At 45.3% G+C, this 16064-nt stretch overlaps 1 protein-coding gene across 1 annotated transcript in view; it reads left to right on the forward strand.

Moving 5' to 3' along the window:
* The window catches only part of kiaa1549lb (KIAA1549-like b), a gene marked incomplete at both ends in the record, with an annotated part of 96630 nt that extends 82148 nt beyond the window's left edge, over positions 1-14482 (forward strand). Inside the window, 6 exons of the mRNA XM_080525953.1 lie at positions 3071-3203; positions 8074-8505; positions 9122-9219; positions 11897-12045; positions 13004-13155; positions 14213-14482. Of these exons, the coding sequence (XP_080382079.1) occupies positions 3071-3203; positions 8074-8505; positions 9122-9219; positions 11897-12045; positions 13004-13155; positions 14213-14482 (1234 nt within the window). The remainder of the gene's footprint in view (positions 1-3070; positions 3204-8073; positions 8506-9121; positions 9220-11896; positions 12046-13003; positions 13156-14212) is intronic.
* Between the last annotated feature and the right edge of the window lie 1582 nt (positions 14483-16064).

Genomic DNA, 16064 nt, shown 5'->3' on the forward strand with positions numbered 1-16064 from the left:
CCCCGGATGCGGCCCTATGGCTGTCCCTGGCCGGCCCTGTGTGAGGTCCAAAAAATAATAGAAATAACATGTAAATAAGTGTAGGCAATGTGTCCAGTACAATTGCATTGCTTTTATTTTGAAGGTGACAATTTTATTTTCAATTTACGTATGTGCGTGCGTGACTATGTTATGGTGCTTTTCCACTACCGTGCCAACCCGTGCCGTACCGCGTGAGCCCGGTTTGTTTTGCTTTCTCCACTGCCAACCGAGCCGGGCCGAGCCGAGCCGTTTTAGTTCTCGTTTCAGAGGGGTAGCGAGAGGTACTTTTTGCCAGGCTGTGTGTGACGTGTGACGCTGCAGACCGTTGATTGGTCAATGGAAATCGTCACAACATCATCATCCCATGTTCAGAGTTCACCCTTAACCGCCATTTTTAAATACCACAACAGATTTAGATCTAGTTTTTCTGCTGGTCTCGCAGCCTATGCTACATTATAAATATACATTTGCATCCTCTGAAAAAAAATGGTGGGATGTAAGTATCTTTCGCAAACAATAGCAGCATTTAAATAGTTTAGTTTATGTTCAACTGGAAAAGGTAGTGATTTATTTTTTCAGAATAAAAGTCTGAAACATTTTTTTCAGGATAAAAGTCTGAAAAAATGTATTTCAGAATAAAAGTCTGAAAACATGTATTTCAGAATAAAAGTCTGAAAAAAATAATTTCTGAATAAAAGTCTGCCCAAAAAATAATTTCAGAATAAAAGTCAGAAAAAATGTATTTCAGAATAAAAGTCTGAAAACATGTATTTCAGAATAAAAGTCTGAAAAAAATAATTTCTGAATAAAAGTCTGCCCAAAAAATAATTTCAGAATAAAAGTCAGAAAAAAAATATTTCTGAATAAAAGTCAGAAAAAAAATATTTCAGAATAAATGCCTTTTTTGTGATTACAGTTTGTGGATTACAGATCGCTGTGTTTAAGGTATACAATTTAAATCGCCACTACGAGACTAAACATGCAGCCAAATATAAGAACTTGACTGACGCAGAGCGGGAACGGGCATCTGGTGCGTTGCTAGCTAAGCTGCATACGGTACCAACAAGGATTTTTTACCAAACTGTACACATCCAGGGATGGAGCGGTCAAGACAAGTTTTGTGATATCCCACAAAATAGCAAAAAACAGTAAGCCATTTTCTGAGGGGGAATTCATCAAAGAGTGTTTGGTGGACTCTGCGGCGCTAATATGCCCAGAGAAAAAAGAGGCATTTGAGAATGTGTCTCTCTCCAGGCGAACCGTAACAAGAAGGATCGAGGAAATCGCGGGAAATCTGGAACTTCAGCTGCAATGAGAGCTGCGATGTCCACGACACAGCCCAGTTACTCGTCTTTGTACGTGGGATAACGAAGGACTTTAAGATTACGGAGGAGCTGGCAGCAATGCGCTTAATGAAAGGGACGACAACAGGGAGTGATTTGTTCACGGAGGTAAATGAATGCTTGGACAAGCTGGGACTGAAATGGGACAAACTGGCAGGTGTTACAACAGACGGGTGTCCAAATCTGACGGGGAAAGATGTTGGACTTTTGAAGCGAATGCAAGACAAAGTGAGTGAAATGGACCCTGAACAGAAATGTGTATTTTTACAGTGCTAAAAATTAACCATGTTATTGATGTTGTAACTAAAATAGTTAACTTTATCAGGGCAAGGGCATTGAATCACAGACAGTTTGTTGCACTTTTGGAGGAGCATGAGACTGAACATCGTGACATAGGCTACCACACAGCTGTCAGATGGCTCAGCCTGGGCAAAGTGCTTAAAAGAGTATGGGACCTCAGAGCAGAGATTCAAGCGTTCTGTGAGAAGAAAGGGAAGGACATCCCAGAGCTCTCAGATGCAGACTGGATGGCAGATTTGGGATTTGCTGTAGATGTGACTGCACTAATGAATGAACTAAATACCAAACTTCAATGCAAGGGCCTTTTTGTACATGAAATGTACAGCTTGGTGAAGGCTTTCATGAGAAAGTTGCAGTTTCTCTCCTGCCAAATTGAGAACAACATTCTCACCCACTTGCCAACACTAAAGCAAGTCACACCCTCAGCTGATCACCTCTGCAGGTACTCATCAGGTACTCCACCTCAGACATTCAACCAGACTTCAGTGCACTTGTTCAAGCTTAAGGCAGACTGAACACAAAAAAGAACTGAAAAATATCAAAAGCACTTGTTGCTTTTTCTACTCAGATGCTTAGCTCTGTGTGTTGTAACTTTATAGTTAGTTAGACAGTTAAAATAGATTGATTAATATGTTACATGATTGATTCACAGTTAAAATAGATTGATTAATGTGTTACATGATTGATTCACAGTTAAAATAGATTGATTAATATGTTACATGATTGATTCACAGTTAAGAGATTGATAAATATGTTACATGATTGATTGACAGAAGTACATTTCTGTTGTATTAGCTAAGAAGAAGAAGAACTGCAGGTTCCAGAATGTCTTGTAGAAAGACGTCATATAAGTTGACAGTTTGTTGTTTTTGAGAAATGTGAATTGTACATTGAATTGAAAGTGAATATCTAATAGCTCGTTTTATTGAAAAAGAAAGTGATCACAAGTGTATGTCAGCAGATTTGTATATAAAGAACCTTTCGCTTGATATCACCAGTCCTAGCCATCATTTCAGAAGGTAGAAATACTACACTGTGACTAGTAATGTTGGATGTATGTAATGTTAATAAATAATAGGCACAAACTGATGTTGCAAAAGGTCAAAACTATAGCTGCATTTACTTCCCTGTGTTTAAATGAGTCCTCTTGCTCTTCTATATTTGACCTACTCCACATTTTCATAGCCTTATCGTAACATGTATTCTTACCAGTAGCAGCTAGTCAAAACCATATCATTTACTGCTTTTTATAAAGCGATAAAAGTAATATTAAGCAGAATTAAGTTCAGCCTACTGGTCCGGCCCTCCACAATAGTCCCGGTTTCTCATGTGGCCCATTGTGAAAATTAATTGCCCACCCCTGGTCTGAGGTCTCCGCTTCTCTCCTCTGTGATTGGTTGCAACAGGCACTCCCAGGTGAGGCACCCAGCCTATCGGAGCAGACAGAGCCTGAACAGCCCCAGCCCCGGGGGGACGGAGATGGACCTGCTGGTGATGAGGGAGAGGCCCCGGAGAGGCATCCGGAACAGCGGCTACGATGTAAGTCACAGTCTAGTCCTGTATCAGACCAGGAGTCACAGTCCTGAGACCTGTATCAGACCAGGAGTCACAGTCTAGCCCTGTATCAGACCAGGAGTCACAGTCTAGTCCTGTATCAGACCAGGAGTCACAGTCCTGAGACCTGTATCAGACCAGGAGTCACAGTCCTGAGACCTGTATCAGACCAGGAGTCACAGTCCAGCCCTGTATCACACCAGGAGTCACAGTCTAGCCCTGTATCAGACCAGGAGTCACAGTCTAGTCCTGTATCAGACCAGGAGTCACAGTCCTGAGACCGGTATCAGACCAGTAGTCACAGTCTAGCTCTGTATCAGACCAGGAGTCACAGTCTAGCCCTGTATCAGACCAGGAGTCACAGTCCTGAGACCTGTATCAGACTAGTAGTCACAGTCTAGCCCTGTATCAGACCAGGAGTCACAGTCTAGTCCTGTATCAGACCAGGAGTCACAGTCTAGCCCTGTATCAGACCAGGAGTCACAGTCCTGAGACCTGTATCAGACCAGTAGTCACAGTTTAAACCTGTATCAGACCAGGAGTCACAGTCTAGTCCTGTATCAGACCAGGAGTCACAGTCCTGAGACCTGTATCAGACCAGGAGTCACAGTCTAGCTCTGTATCAGAGAGGAGTCACAGTCTAGCCCTGTATCAGACCAGGAGTCACAGTCTAGCCCTCTATCAGACCAGGAGTTACAGTCTAGCCCTGTATCAGACCAGGAGTCACAGTCTAGCCCTGTATCAGACCAGGAGTCACAGTCTAGCTCTGTATCAGAGAGGAGTCACAGTCTAGTCCTGTATCAGACCAGGAGTCACAGTCTAGCCCTCTATCAGACCAGGAGTTACAGTCTAGCCCTGTATCAGACCAGGAGTCACAGTCTAGCCCTGCATCAGACCAGGAGTTACAGTCTAGCCCTGTATCAGACCAGGAGTCACAGTCTAGCCCTCTATCAGACCAGGAGTCACAGTCTAGCTCAGTATCAGAGAGGAGTCACAGTCTAGTCCTGTATCAGACCAGGAGTCACAGTCTAGCCCTCTATCAGACCAGGAGTCACAGTCTAGCTCAGTATCAGAGAGGAGTCACAGTCTAGCTCTGTATCAGAGAGGAGTCACAGTCTAGCTCTGTATCAGAGAGGAGTCACAGTCCTGCTCCCTGTATCAGAGAGGAGTCACAGTCTAGCCCTGCATCAGACCAGGAGTCAGACTTAACGGTTGATTAACGATTAATAGCTAAGGATTCATAAGGTCTCCATTCATAATGCATTCAGGCATGCAGCCTCCCCCCGCATCATCTGTGAGTCCTCCGGTACGCTGCTGTTGCTGTGGAGACACCACCGGTGCCGATGCAGTCGGAATATCAATGGGAGAGCAAAAGAGCAGTTTTCCAAAAGTCATTTTTTTTCAGCTTCGCTACTTAACAAATGAAAAACACTCTAATCACCTCTAAGCCTTTTCACTTTAGAAACAAAAGCTGTTAATCGCCTCCTTACAACCATTTTCCATTTCCAGACCGAGAAGGCGCATCGAGACGCATACTTTGTAGGCAAATAAAACCGCGTCGCTGTTTGTCTTTAAGCTTTTAGAAGACTGTACGTTTCAATTTGTTTTCGAAGCTCTTCCCGCAGTTTCACAAACGGGAACCGCACATGTCGGGGCGGCTGTGGCTCAGGAGGTAGAGCCGGCGTCTAATGATCGCAAATGTCGGCGGTTCGGCGGTTCGATCCCCTGGGCTGGCCACGAGGTGTCCCTTGGGCAAGACACCGAACCCCCAAATCGCTCCCGACGAGTTGGCCGGCGCCTTGCCTGGTAGCTTGCCGCCGTCGGTGTGTGAACGTGCGTGTGAACGGGTGAACGAGAGGCCCTTGTAAAGCGCTTTGAACTTTTGCACTAATAGAAGTGTAAAAGAAGAGGAAGCGTGACAGTTCGCTTGTGTGTGTCCAATTTCCCAGCGACTTCACCTCAGAATGCAGCCGGTCACCATCACCGCGTGCTCCACTTCGCCTCCTCCATGCTTGTACCTACTGTGGGAGTGAAGGATGGCTGCCCCGCAGTTACCCTAACAACAGTGTCAGTCTGCTATAAATACGGCGCTGTACAGGCTATGCTAGGCTAGGTGCCGTCTCCTCTTCCAGCAGAACGGGCTGGCTCTATTGATTACAGTGGGAATGCTGCAGGCGGGAGCCATCGCTGCGGATCCACGTCTCTGCCTGTCCGTGTTGTGGAGGGGGCGGGGGGGACTGATTTATGAGGCGCGCTGCGCCAGGTCTCCTGTGGCGCCCCTCCGCTCCCATACAGGAAGTAGGGCACCCTCCGCACCCACTCGTTTATCACTGAGAGAGAGAGAGAGGGAAGGAAGGAGGGGGGGGGACAGAGAGGGAGGGAGGGAGGGAGGGAGCAGAGCGTGGGTGCAAAAGTGGGGTGAGGCGAGGAGAAGGAGAAAAAGGGGATAGGACAACGGTGTGAAGGAGGACAAAATGAGAGAGAGAGAGGGAGGAGAGAGAGAAGAAAGGAGTTGAGAAGAGTATGGCAGGGAGAGAGAGAGAGAGAGAGTGACGGAGAGAGGGCAGGGAGAAAGGCAGACAGTGTGGAAGAGATTAGAGAAAGAGAGAGAGAGAGAGAGAGAGAGAGAGAGAGAGAGAGAGGGAAAGAGAAAGAGAGAGAGACACACACACACACACTCACACACATACCTCCAGCAATTTGCCGCAGTGCTTAACTACTTTCGTCCGTAATTCGCTGAATTGTTTATGGCCACAATTAATCTGGGGGGGGGGGGGGGGGGGGGGATGAAGGGTTGGATAGATGGCCTACGGGTACATAAACAAACCCGACTGTCCCCTGGTACTGTACTCTCCTGTCCCCTGGTACTGTACTCTCCTGTCCCCTGGTACTGTACTCTCCTGGCCTACTGGGACGGCTGTCAGAGAGCTGCCTCTCCTCTCCTCTCCAGGACCCGACCCGTCCCGTTCAGCTGATATACGACATCGCCAACGGTAACGCTATTAAATCCGCTCTCTCTCTCTCTCTCTCTCTCTCTCTCTCTCTCTCTCTCTCTCTCTCTCTCTCTCTCTCTCTCGCCGAGTCAGTGCCTTGTCAACCCCCCCCACCGCGGAGATGAGTCAGTGATGTCCTGAATCATTAACCGACGGGTGTTTTTGTTTTCTTCCATCTCTCATCTTCTCACCTTTCTCTCCCCGGATGAAACCCCCCGGACGTGTAGCGTTTAGATATGGGGGGGGGGGGGGGGGTCTCTGGGTGGGGGAGGTGGATTATGGGATGGGTGGAGTCTTCAGGAGGGGCTGCCTGTGTTGTGTGGTGTGTTTTCTCTGTGTACATATACAAAAGAAGAGATTTGGTAAGGCGCCCCCCTCCCCTCTCTGGAAGAGCTGTACAACACACGCTGTCTCAGGAAGGCCTCCAAGATCTCCAGAGACCCAACCCACCCTGGCCCTGGGTACGAACACTTTGCCCGGCTGCCCTCGAAAAGGCGATACAGGACCATGGCCGCAAGGACAAACAGACTGAAGCACAGCTTCTACCCCAGGGCCATCCAGGCCCTGAACACAGCAAATACCTAGGTTCTGGGCCCTGGACAGTCTGGACGGATTGATGGCAGCTGCTGGATTGAAAAAATCAGGTGTAGTGCTGAGGCACAAATGTGTACATTTCAAGCCTGCAAACTGCGACACTTTAAATGAATGTGCAATAACACTATGTGCAATATGACAACCCTAGTCGTCTTATCTGTACAGTATAGTATAGTGGATAGTGTACATAGCCTTTATTTATGTAAACCAGCTCCTTTCCCTTCTTGTTTTTTTTTCTTTCCTAGCACCAGGGGAGCCACCCCTCCCAAATTTCGTTGTTTGGTACCTGTACTATAGCAATGACAATAAAGACCATTCATTCATTCATTCATTCATTCATTCATTCATTTTATGCACCCAAATTATGGAATGCACTGCCAGTTTACATTAGGGATGCAACCTCAGCAAATATCTTCATGTCAAGACTAAAAACCTATCTTTTTAATATTGCCTTTAAATGACTTAAATCATTACATTATGATTATATAATGATTGGAGCACTTTAAGCTGCAACGTTTGCAGGAAAAGCGCTATACAAATAAAAGTTATTATTATTATTATTATTATTATTATTTTTATTATTATTATTCCCGATGAGAGGATATCCTTTCCTGAGCACCTCATTAAAAAAAACGGGGCGTCGTTTAACATTTCCACAGCGCTGGGAAGTGAGGGGATGGTTTAGGTTGTGCTCAGGGACTAATAGGATGACATTTTTAGTGAGTCACTGAGCCTGTGTGAGAATGTCACCTTTCTGAGGCTGATCCCTCTGCTCCCTCTACTGTGATGCTAATTGGAATGTCAATATGATATCATGTGTCGGCACGACAGAGTGTGAACAAGGACGTGTGTGTGTGTGTGTGTTTGTGTGTGTGTCTAGCATATTCACACTCTTCTCTTTGTGTCTTAGTGTGTGTGTGTGTGTGTGTCTGTGTGTGTGTATGTTTAGCATATTCACATTGTTCTCATTGTGTCTGTGTGTTTGTGTGAGTGTGTGTTCAATTATTTATTGTGGTTGCTCTGCCTTGTGTGTGTGTGTGTGTGGTTCTAATTATCTCACCACCATCTCTCTCTCTCCCTCTCTCTCTCTCTCTCTCTCTCTCTATCTCTATCTCTCTCTCTCCCTCTCTCTCTCTATCTCTCTCTCTCTCTCTCTATCTCTCTCTCTATCTCTCTTCCTCTCTCTCTATCTCTCGTTTCTATCTCTCTCGCTCTCTGTCTCTCTGTCTCTCTCTCTATCTCTCTCTCTCTCTCTGTCTCTCTCTCAGACGGAGCCCGAGCTCATAGAGGAGACCGACGTGGACCGGCTGGCGGGGGGCCCACGGGGGGGCGGAGGGGGGGGCTACCTGTGCGGCCGCGGCGGGGGGGGGATCAACAAAGGTCACTCGGAGACCTCCACCCTCAGCTCCCAGCCCTCCATCGACGAGGTGCGCCAGCAGATGCACCTGCTGCTGGAAGAGGCCTTTAGCCTAGCCTCGGGAGGGCACTCTACGGCCGGGCGCCATGGCTCCCACCACCCCCACCCCCACCACCACCACCACCCCCACCACGGCCACTACTCCCCGGGGCCGCCCCCCCTGCCCTACTCCGAGGTGGTGACCAGCGCGCCCGGGACCATGAGCAGGGGGGGGCGGGGGGGAGGGCTGCAGTGGGTGCCCGCCTATGGGTCAGATGTGTATCAGTGCAGCCTCCCCAAACCGGTGAGTTGAAATTCCCCACGTTGACACAAGTCATTTTTCTGGGTTTTTTACATATTATGAAACTACAGATTGTAAGCTTTCAAATGATGTTTCGTACATTCAAATCGGAAAAGAATTGAAGACGACACGTGCTAACAGTGGTACATCGCTACGAACGTCTAACTGCATTTTTCACAACATGCTGATAGAACATTGACATGCTAAAAACACATAACTACACATAATTAGATGATCACACAGTCCTTGCTTTTGAACACGTCCCAAAGTAAAGTCTCCCTTAGCAGTAGTCTACGGCAAACGAGAACAGTGAATCCAATCCACAAATAAAGTGTTTAGTGATTGTTAAACTGTTGTGTTGTATATCAAGTGGGTACTTTAAAACTTCAAGTTGCGTGTTATGAAAAAATATGAAAACATGATATTGTTGACACAATAAGTTTCACTTTCATTTTCGAGAGCTTAGAGTCTGCGACTGGTTTAGGATTAGACTGGCTTGCGCCACGAATGGTTGTGTGTGTTTGGTTGATGACAGCTGTGGCTGTTGAACAGGCGTGGGACTCAAGGTGGACGTGTGTGTATGTGTGTGTGTGTGTGTGTGTGTGTTCTCCTCCTAAAGGCCTTCCGGTTCACCCAGCTTCCTGACATGGCGATGGGCTCCCCTCCTCCCCCCGTACCCCCCCGCACCGGCCCCCCTCCTGGGGCCTCGCTGAGACGGTGAGGCCTGGGCACACACACACACACACACACACACACACACACAAGCATGCACACACACACACACACACACACGCGCACACACACACACACACACACACACACATACACAGACATGCACACACACACACACACACACACACACACACACACACACACAAGCATGCACACACACTCGGGCACACGCACACACTTGGGCACACACACGCACACACACACGTTTACATTTACATTTTAACCATTTAGCAGATGCAACATACAATTAGAGATTACAGGGATTACAGTCTCCCTGGAGTAATTGAGGGCTAAGTGACACAAGGGCACACTAGTGGTGGTGTTCCCAGGTGGGATTTGAACTCACACACACACACACACATGCACGCACACATGCACACGCACACGTACACACACACACACACGTACACACACACACACACACACACACACACACACACACACACACACACACACACACACACACACTACAGCTTCTAATGCTCTACCCAGCAGGTAGCTCACTCTCAACAGACAACTGATTAGTAAGCTTTCCAGCATTTATATTGACATGATAAGTGAGTGATTTTTAGTGATTTTGGTTCCTGTATAAATTTGAAGTCGAATCAGTTCATTAGTCGATGACATAAATATCAATAAGGAGCCACAAAGGCTTGCTTGTGTTGTTTTCATGGAGTGCTTCTGCCACCCTGTGGTATAGGATGTGTATTACAGGTGTTACAGGTATTAACACTAAAACAGCCGTGCCTTTTTTACCTACTATAAGAGCCATTCAGCGAATCAGGTCAGGTGACGAACACTGCTGTGACAAGACGCGCTGTTATCTGAGGGGAATTTCGGCGAAACTTTGGCTCAAAAGTAATCTAAGATGGATAATTTTGACGTAAACAGAAGAGGAAAGCACAAACGTATTCACGTAACATAGCGAAAACAGCACGTTATTGTGGTCAGGGAAAAGCTCCCTGCATTGCATGTATTCACAACTCAGAAAAAGCTTCTGCACTGTCGAACAGCAGTTACACTATGAAATACTGTAAAATACGAAACTGAAACACAGAGGCAAGGCAAGGCAAGGCAAGTTTTTTTGTATAGCACATTTCATACAACAGGGGCAATTCAAAGTGCTTTACATACATTATTTAAAAATACAGCAAGAGGAGCATAAGAAAATAAAAATTATGAATAAAATGAATAAAATAAATGAATAAAAGCAAATATAAGAAGTAAATAGATAAAACATTTAAAAAGACAATAGTTAATGGAAAAAATACATTGATAGAAGTGTTTGTGTTTAATCATAACTGGTGCAAAACATTAAGGTTTTTAGCTTAGATTTAAATATTTTAAGGGTTTGGGCCTTTTTTTAAGGGTTTGATTTCTTCAGGGAGTTTGTTCCAGGAGCATGCAGCAGTGTGACTGAAAGCTGCTGCACCGTGTTTTGTTTTTACTCTTGGAATTATTAGCTGATTAGTCTCAGCTGACCTTAGTGACCTTGCGAGAATATAGGGTGGGAGGAGATGTATTTTGGTCCAAGATCATTTTCTGATTTGTATGTAATTAGGAGGATTTTGAATTCAATTCTCTGAGAGACTGGTAGCCAGTGCAGGGATCTCAGGATTGGTGTAATGTGTTCAAATGTCTTTGTTTTTGTTAGGACCCTAGCAGCGGCGTAACTGAGTAACAATAAGTAACATGGACTATGGAGTTACACTATGAAATACTGTGAAAACTGAAACTCTAAAAACTGAAACGAGTAACACTGAATAACATGGAGGACTGAGTTAAACTGAATATTGTGAAACACTGAGTAACAATAACATGGAGAGTGACACTATGGAATACTGTAAAATAGTTAGTGTTTTTCCAGGTTAGTGCAGGGTAAAGGCTAGTTGCCATGGGAGCAGAGACTGTTTAGGTAAGGATTGTGGTTAGGGTTTGACCGTTCTCTGCTTCGATGGCAACTATCCCCCACTGTTAGTGCAGTTCCCAAAGGATTGATTGTAAACTGTTTCAGACTTTAGCATCAATGAGTCAGTTCTGCAATGATCTTGTCTGGTCACCACTGTGGTAGCTCTTTAAAGAAAGGACAGCTGTGGTCTTTAATGACATACTGCAGGTTAAAACATTGGCACGTACATGCTCTGGGGTTTTGTAGTCTGGCCGGGATGTTCCAAACCACGGTATGATGGTATTATGAAAGTATGACATGTTTAATATTGCCCATTACTAGGATGGTTTTATTGCAATTTTCAGCACTTTACCTACTTGTTTTAAGTTAAAGAATGTTAAACATTGCACTTAAAATAAACTTATATCCATTACATGGCTTTGTGAAACATGAAATGTGGAGTTATCTGCTTTTGCCAAAAAACAACTGGTGGCGTTGGTTATTTTTACTTAATCAAAACAACCCAACTGCAGTTTGATTACCTGGAATGCACAATAAATGTGATTTTGAAAATGTAAGGATACTGGGTGGTAGAACACACATATCTAGGAAAAGTCATGAACGAAGGCTCCTGAAATTAGATTTTTTACTCACAGGGTCAAATGATCCCACCCATAGCTATTCTAGTGTTAAACAGCCAGTGTCTGAGTGTGTGTGTGTTAGAGGTATTAAACGGCCAGTGCCTGAGTGTGTGTGTGTGTGTTCTTTGGTCAGCTCGTCCTCTGACCTGGGGCCCAAGGGCAGGACCTCTGAGGTGTCTGTCACCGACATGCAGACGCAGCTCGACAGCGCCCCCTACGCCCCGCTCTCCAGAGCTGCTCTGCCCTCCATCACAGGAGACCAGCCCATGACCAACTACTCAGGTCAGAGCCTATGTGTGTGTGTGTGTGTGTGTGTGAGTGTGTGTGGGTGTGTCTGTGTGTGTCTGTATGCGTGTATATGTGTGTGGGTGCGTGTGTGTGTGTGTGTGTCTGTGTGTGTCTGTGTGCGTGTGTGTGTGTCTGAGTGTGTGTGGGTGCATGTCGGTGTGTGTCTGTATGCGTGTGTGTGTGTGTGGGTGCGTGTCTGAGTGTGTCTGAGTGTGTGTGTGTGTGTGTGTGTGTGTGAGTGTGTGTTAATGATGCATGGGTCAGCTGTTGGTTAATCCACTGCCACTCTCAATTGCTAATAACCTGTAATAATAAAACCTGTAATTATAAAAGCTCTAATAATATGAATACGTCAAATTCTGAGGCTTCTCTCTTATTAATTAAACTATTATTTTTGCCTCAGGGAATCGATAGTAATTTGGCAGTTAGTGTGTATTTGGCACAAGTACAGTTAGGCCCTAAAGCTGAGGCTTACGCCCTAATGCCAGATAAATAATAATTAAAGAAAAAGCTCAGTGTAGCCTATAGATATAAATTGTACAAGAATTATACATTTATGGATTTTTTTTAAAGCATTACTTTCTCTTTATCCAACCCGCCCGCGATCCACACAATATTTCATGAATACTTTCAACATTTTCAACAACAAGCTGCTGGGACTGTCGCTTATGAGTGTGTGTGTATGTCTGTGTGTGTGTGTGTGTGTGTGTGTGTGTGTGTGTGTGTATGTCCGTGTGTGGGTGTGCATGTGTGTGTGTATGTCTGTGTGTGTGCATGTGTGTGTGTCTGTGTGTGTGTATGTCTGTGTGTGTGTGTGTGTATGTCTGTGTGCGTGTGTGTGTGTATGTGTGCATGTCTGTGTGTGCGTGTGCATGCATACAGTAAATCCTCTCCTGACTAAATAACTGTTTTGAAACCAACGCCAGTGAACGTGGTCTCTGTCTCCCCACAGGAAACCCCATGACCGCGGTGTACGCCATCCCCGCCACGCGGCCCGGCTACTCAGAGTACTTTGTCTCCACGCCCCCGTCCTCCTACCGCAGCCCCTCCTGGATGTCCTACCCCCCTGAACCCGAGGACGTGCCCCCCCAGTGGGCAGACTCCGTAAGAGCCCTCCTCCCGCACGCCACACCCACATACGCCAGGGGAACGCCCGATTCTGCTCCAGGGTCAGGGAACAGCCACCATGGGGATGGCTTTGCTTTATCAGGGTGTCTTCAGACACGTGATATAAGCTCAGGGGCTGGTGTGGCACAGATATCTGTATTGAAAAATTAAAAACAATCATCTTTGAATCATCAGAAAATCTAAAATATATATTATTGCTATTAGCAGCCATTCAGAATCCCTGTGTAGAAAAACCTGAATTCGGGACAGTGAGATGAAAGTCCTCTGGTATCCATATCTACCCTTGAACAGGATTGGGTTGCCCCCCAGTAGCCTTGAGTTATGCAGTGCTCTTTTCTCTCTAAAACACGAGACGGGTTCCATTCTCCCTTTGTGGGATGTGTTATTGCCTGTGTGACCTCCCCTCTCTGCACTGGCCTCTCCTTGTCTGTATGGAATGTTCTGGAATGTTCTTATTGCCCCTGTCTGTCTGCCTGTTTCAACCAGATGCCTTCACACAGTGTCTTTTTGCAGAACCAGTGTCATTTAGAAACCATTTGCTGAACTGAATTTATGGCTGGCGTTGAGTGGACACAGCAAAATACTGGGGTAGTTGAGCACATTTCCTAAATGAACACCTCTTTTTTCCTTTTCTTTTGGATTTTTTTTTTTTAAGAGTCTGTTTGTTGTTTACCGGTCAAGTCATGCTCATCTCAAGTTCAGGGTTCTACAGTAACCCATTCATAGAGTTCAAACTCTCTGTTTGAATCCAAAAAAGTCTTTCTTAAAGTAACTGATATTTATTTGCACAATATTGATTTGTTCCTTTCCGTTATCGTGAGTTTTTGTCCTAGTGTTCTTGTGTATATTTTCCCTTATCACCCATTTAAATATATTTGAAATACCATGGGGCAAGAGAAGCAATGTTCACTTAGCAAACAATAAGGATAATACCTTTTAGCAATTCAAAGTAGCAGCTGTATTTTGTATCATTTTGGTGGAAAGCAGACATCGTGTTGTGGTTGTCTTGACGCCTCTCTACCCTCTTTTCCAGGTGCCCCTGCCGGGGTATGTGGATGCCTTCCCTCACCCCCGCTACCCTCAGGGCAGCCCCCCCAGGCTCCCCCGGCACTACAGCCAGGCCTCAGAGCGGCCCCCGACCCCCTCCACAGCCACGTCCCAGCAGAGCCTGCCTGAGGTGGGGGGGCCCACAGACAGCGTGCCCCTCAGCAGCCTCTCCACCTCGGCCCTGGTGCAGGCTATCCGCCAGGAGGTGGCCAAGTTGGCCAAGAAGCAGAATGACATGTTTGAGTTCCAGGTGTAGTTTGCTTGCCCCCTAGTGTCTAGACGGTGGAACTGCAGTGTGTTCTTCTCCTCTGGACGTGCTGTAACACTGGAGAGCAGATCTCCCTGGAACAAACTCAGCATTTTTGACGTTTGTATATTAAGACTGATTGAAAGCCTCTTTTTCTCTTTTATTCTTCCTCTTATCTTTTTCTCTCTCTTCCTCACACCATCTCTCTCTCTTCCTTTCATAATGGGAAAAGACCACTTTGCTTCGATGTGGTTCAGCATACTTTCATTACTGAGGTACTGAGCAGTGAAAATGTTCTATCTCAAACTGTCAGTCATCTCCACTTCATGATGTCTCTAGAATTACATGACATAATTTCTTGTCATTGTAGACATGGGCGACTAAATCAATTTAACAATGGATGAGACAAAGAAAGTAGTGTTATGTACAAGCTCAAAGGACCACATTCTTCAGAACAGAAGAGTTATGGGTATATCACAATGTATATAAGCATGTACAGGGATGCCATGTATCTTATCTCTTTTTATAGACCAAGTCCAATACAAATAAAGAGACACCTTTTTTGTTGTCAACTCAAATGGACAGGAAAGACCTAAATGATTCCATCCCCTTAAGTGGACTGGGTGGTTTTGTTTGTAGATGACATTAGTCAGAGTCAGATTCCCTGCCCTATTGCCTGGCTTCAAAATACAAATGTCACTTTACATGTGATTTCGACCACGACATAAGTGATCTGTTCAATAGAAATGGAGCAAATTAGCTATAGTTTTATAGCTAGATTTGAGATCGATTTGATTAAAGAGAAATGATGTTTTATTCATCCAAACAAAGAAAATGAGGTGTGTTTTTCACAGCTGGGATCCAGCACAATGCTATGTACAGTATGTTGTGATGAAACACACTTTGAAAGAGAGCGCCAACCACTGAGAGCCGTCAGCCTGACCCCACTGGTTCTGCTTTAAGTCTGGTGTAAATCGGATATGGCAAATTCCAAAACTAGTTGACACTGACCCCTGGTGGACTGGAGTTTCACAGCTCTTTATTAGTGCACAAACCCTTAAATAAGTGTTGCAGCACAAAAGACTCAACTACTGTAGGAGCTGGCACTGTGGTGGAGATAACAGGTTTTGGATTAAACTCTTATCTCCGTATAGAGCATTCTTTGCATCATAAATGTGAATGTGAAACGCAATAGTTCTATCTCCTTGGTTAATGATTGTACTGTAACTTGAACTTTTTAATAAGAACCAGTTAAAATGCACTTTATCCTTAAAGTAGGCCTATATGTCTCGTGTGTCAAAATGGACATAACGGAGTCCCTGTCAGCCTGGAATCTGGCCAAGTCGTCATGGCATGAAGGATGGCACAAGGCTACATAGGTAATCAGAGCTGTTACAAACTAGATTTCAGAAGCTTTGATGAGGCAAACAAGGGGGACAGGAAGGGGAGTATGTTGTAGGGAAACTATCTGAAATAATAGGGAGGCGTCTGCAATATCGTTACATGTATACAATACGGTAGACCTACTGCAAAACACCCAAAAAAACAGTTTTCTAACCCTATGGTACTGTAATTTATGATAGGACAAGAG

Source organism: Nansenia antarctica (genome assembly GCF_963989245.1).
Source record: "Nansenia antarctica genome assembly, chromosome: 1".
Lineage (NCBI taxonomy): Eukaryota > Metazoa > Chordata > Actinopteri > Argentiniformes > Microstomatidae > Nansenia > Nansenia antarctica.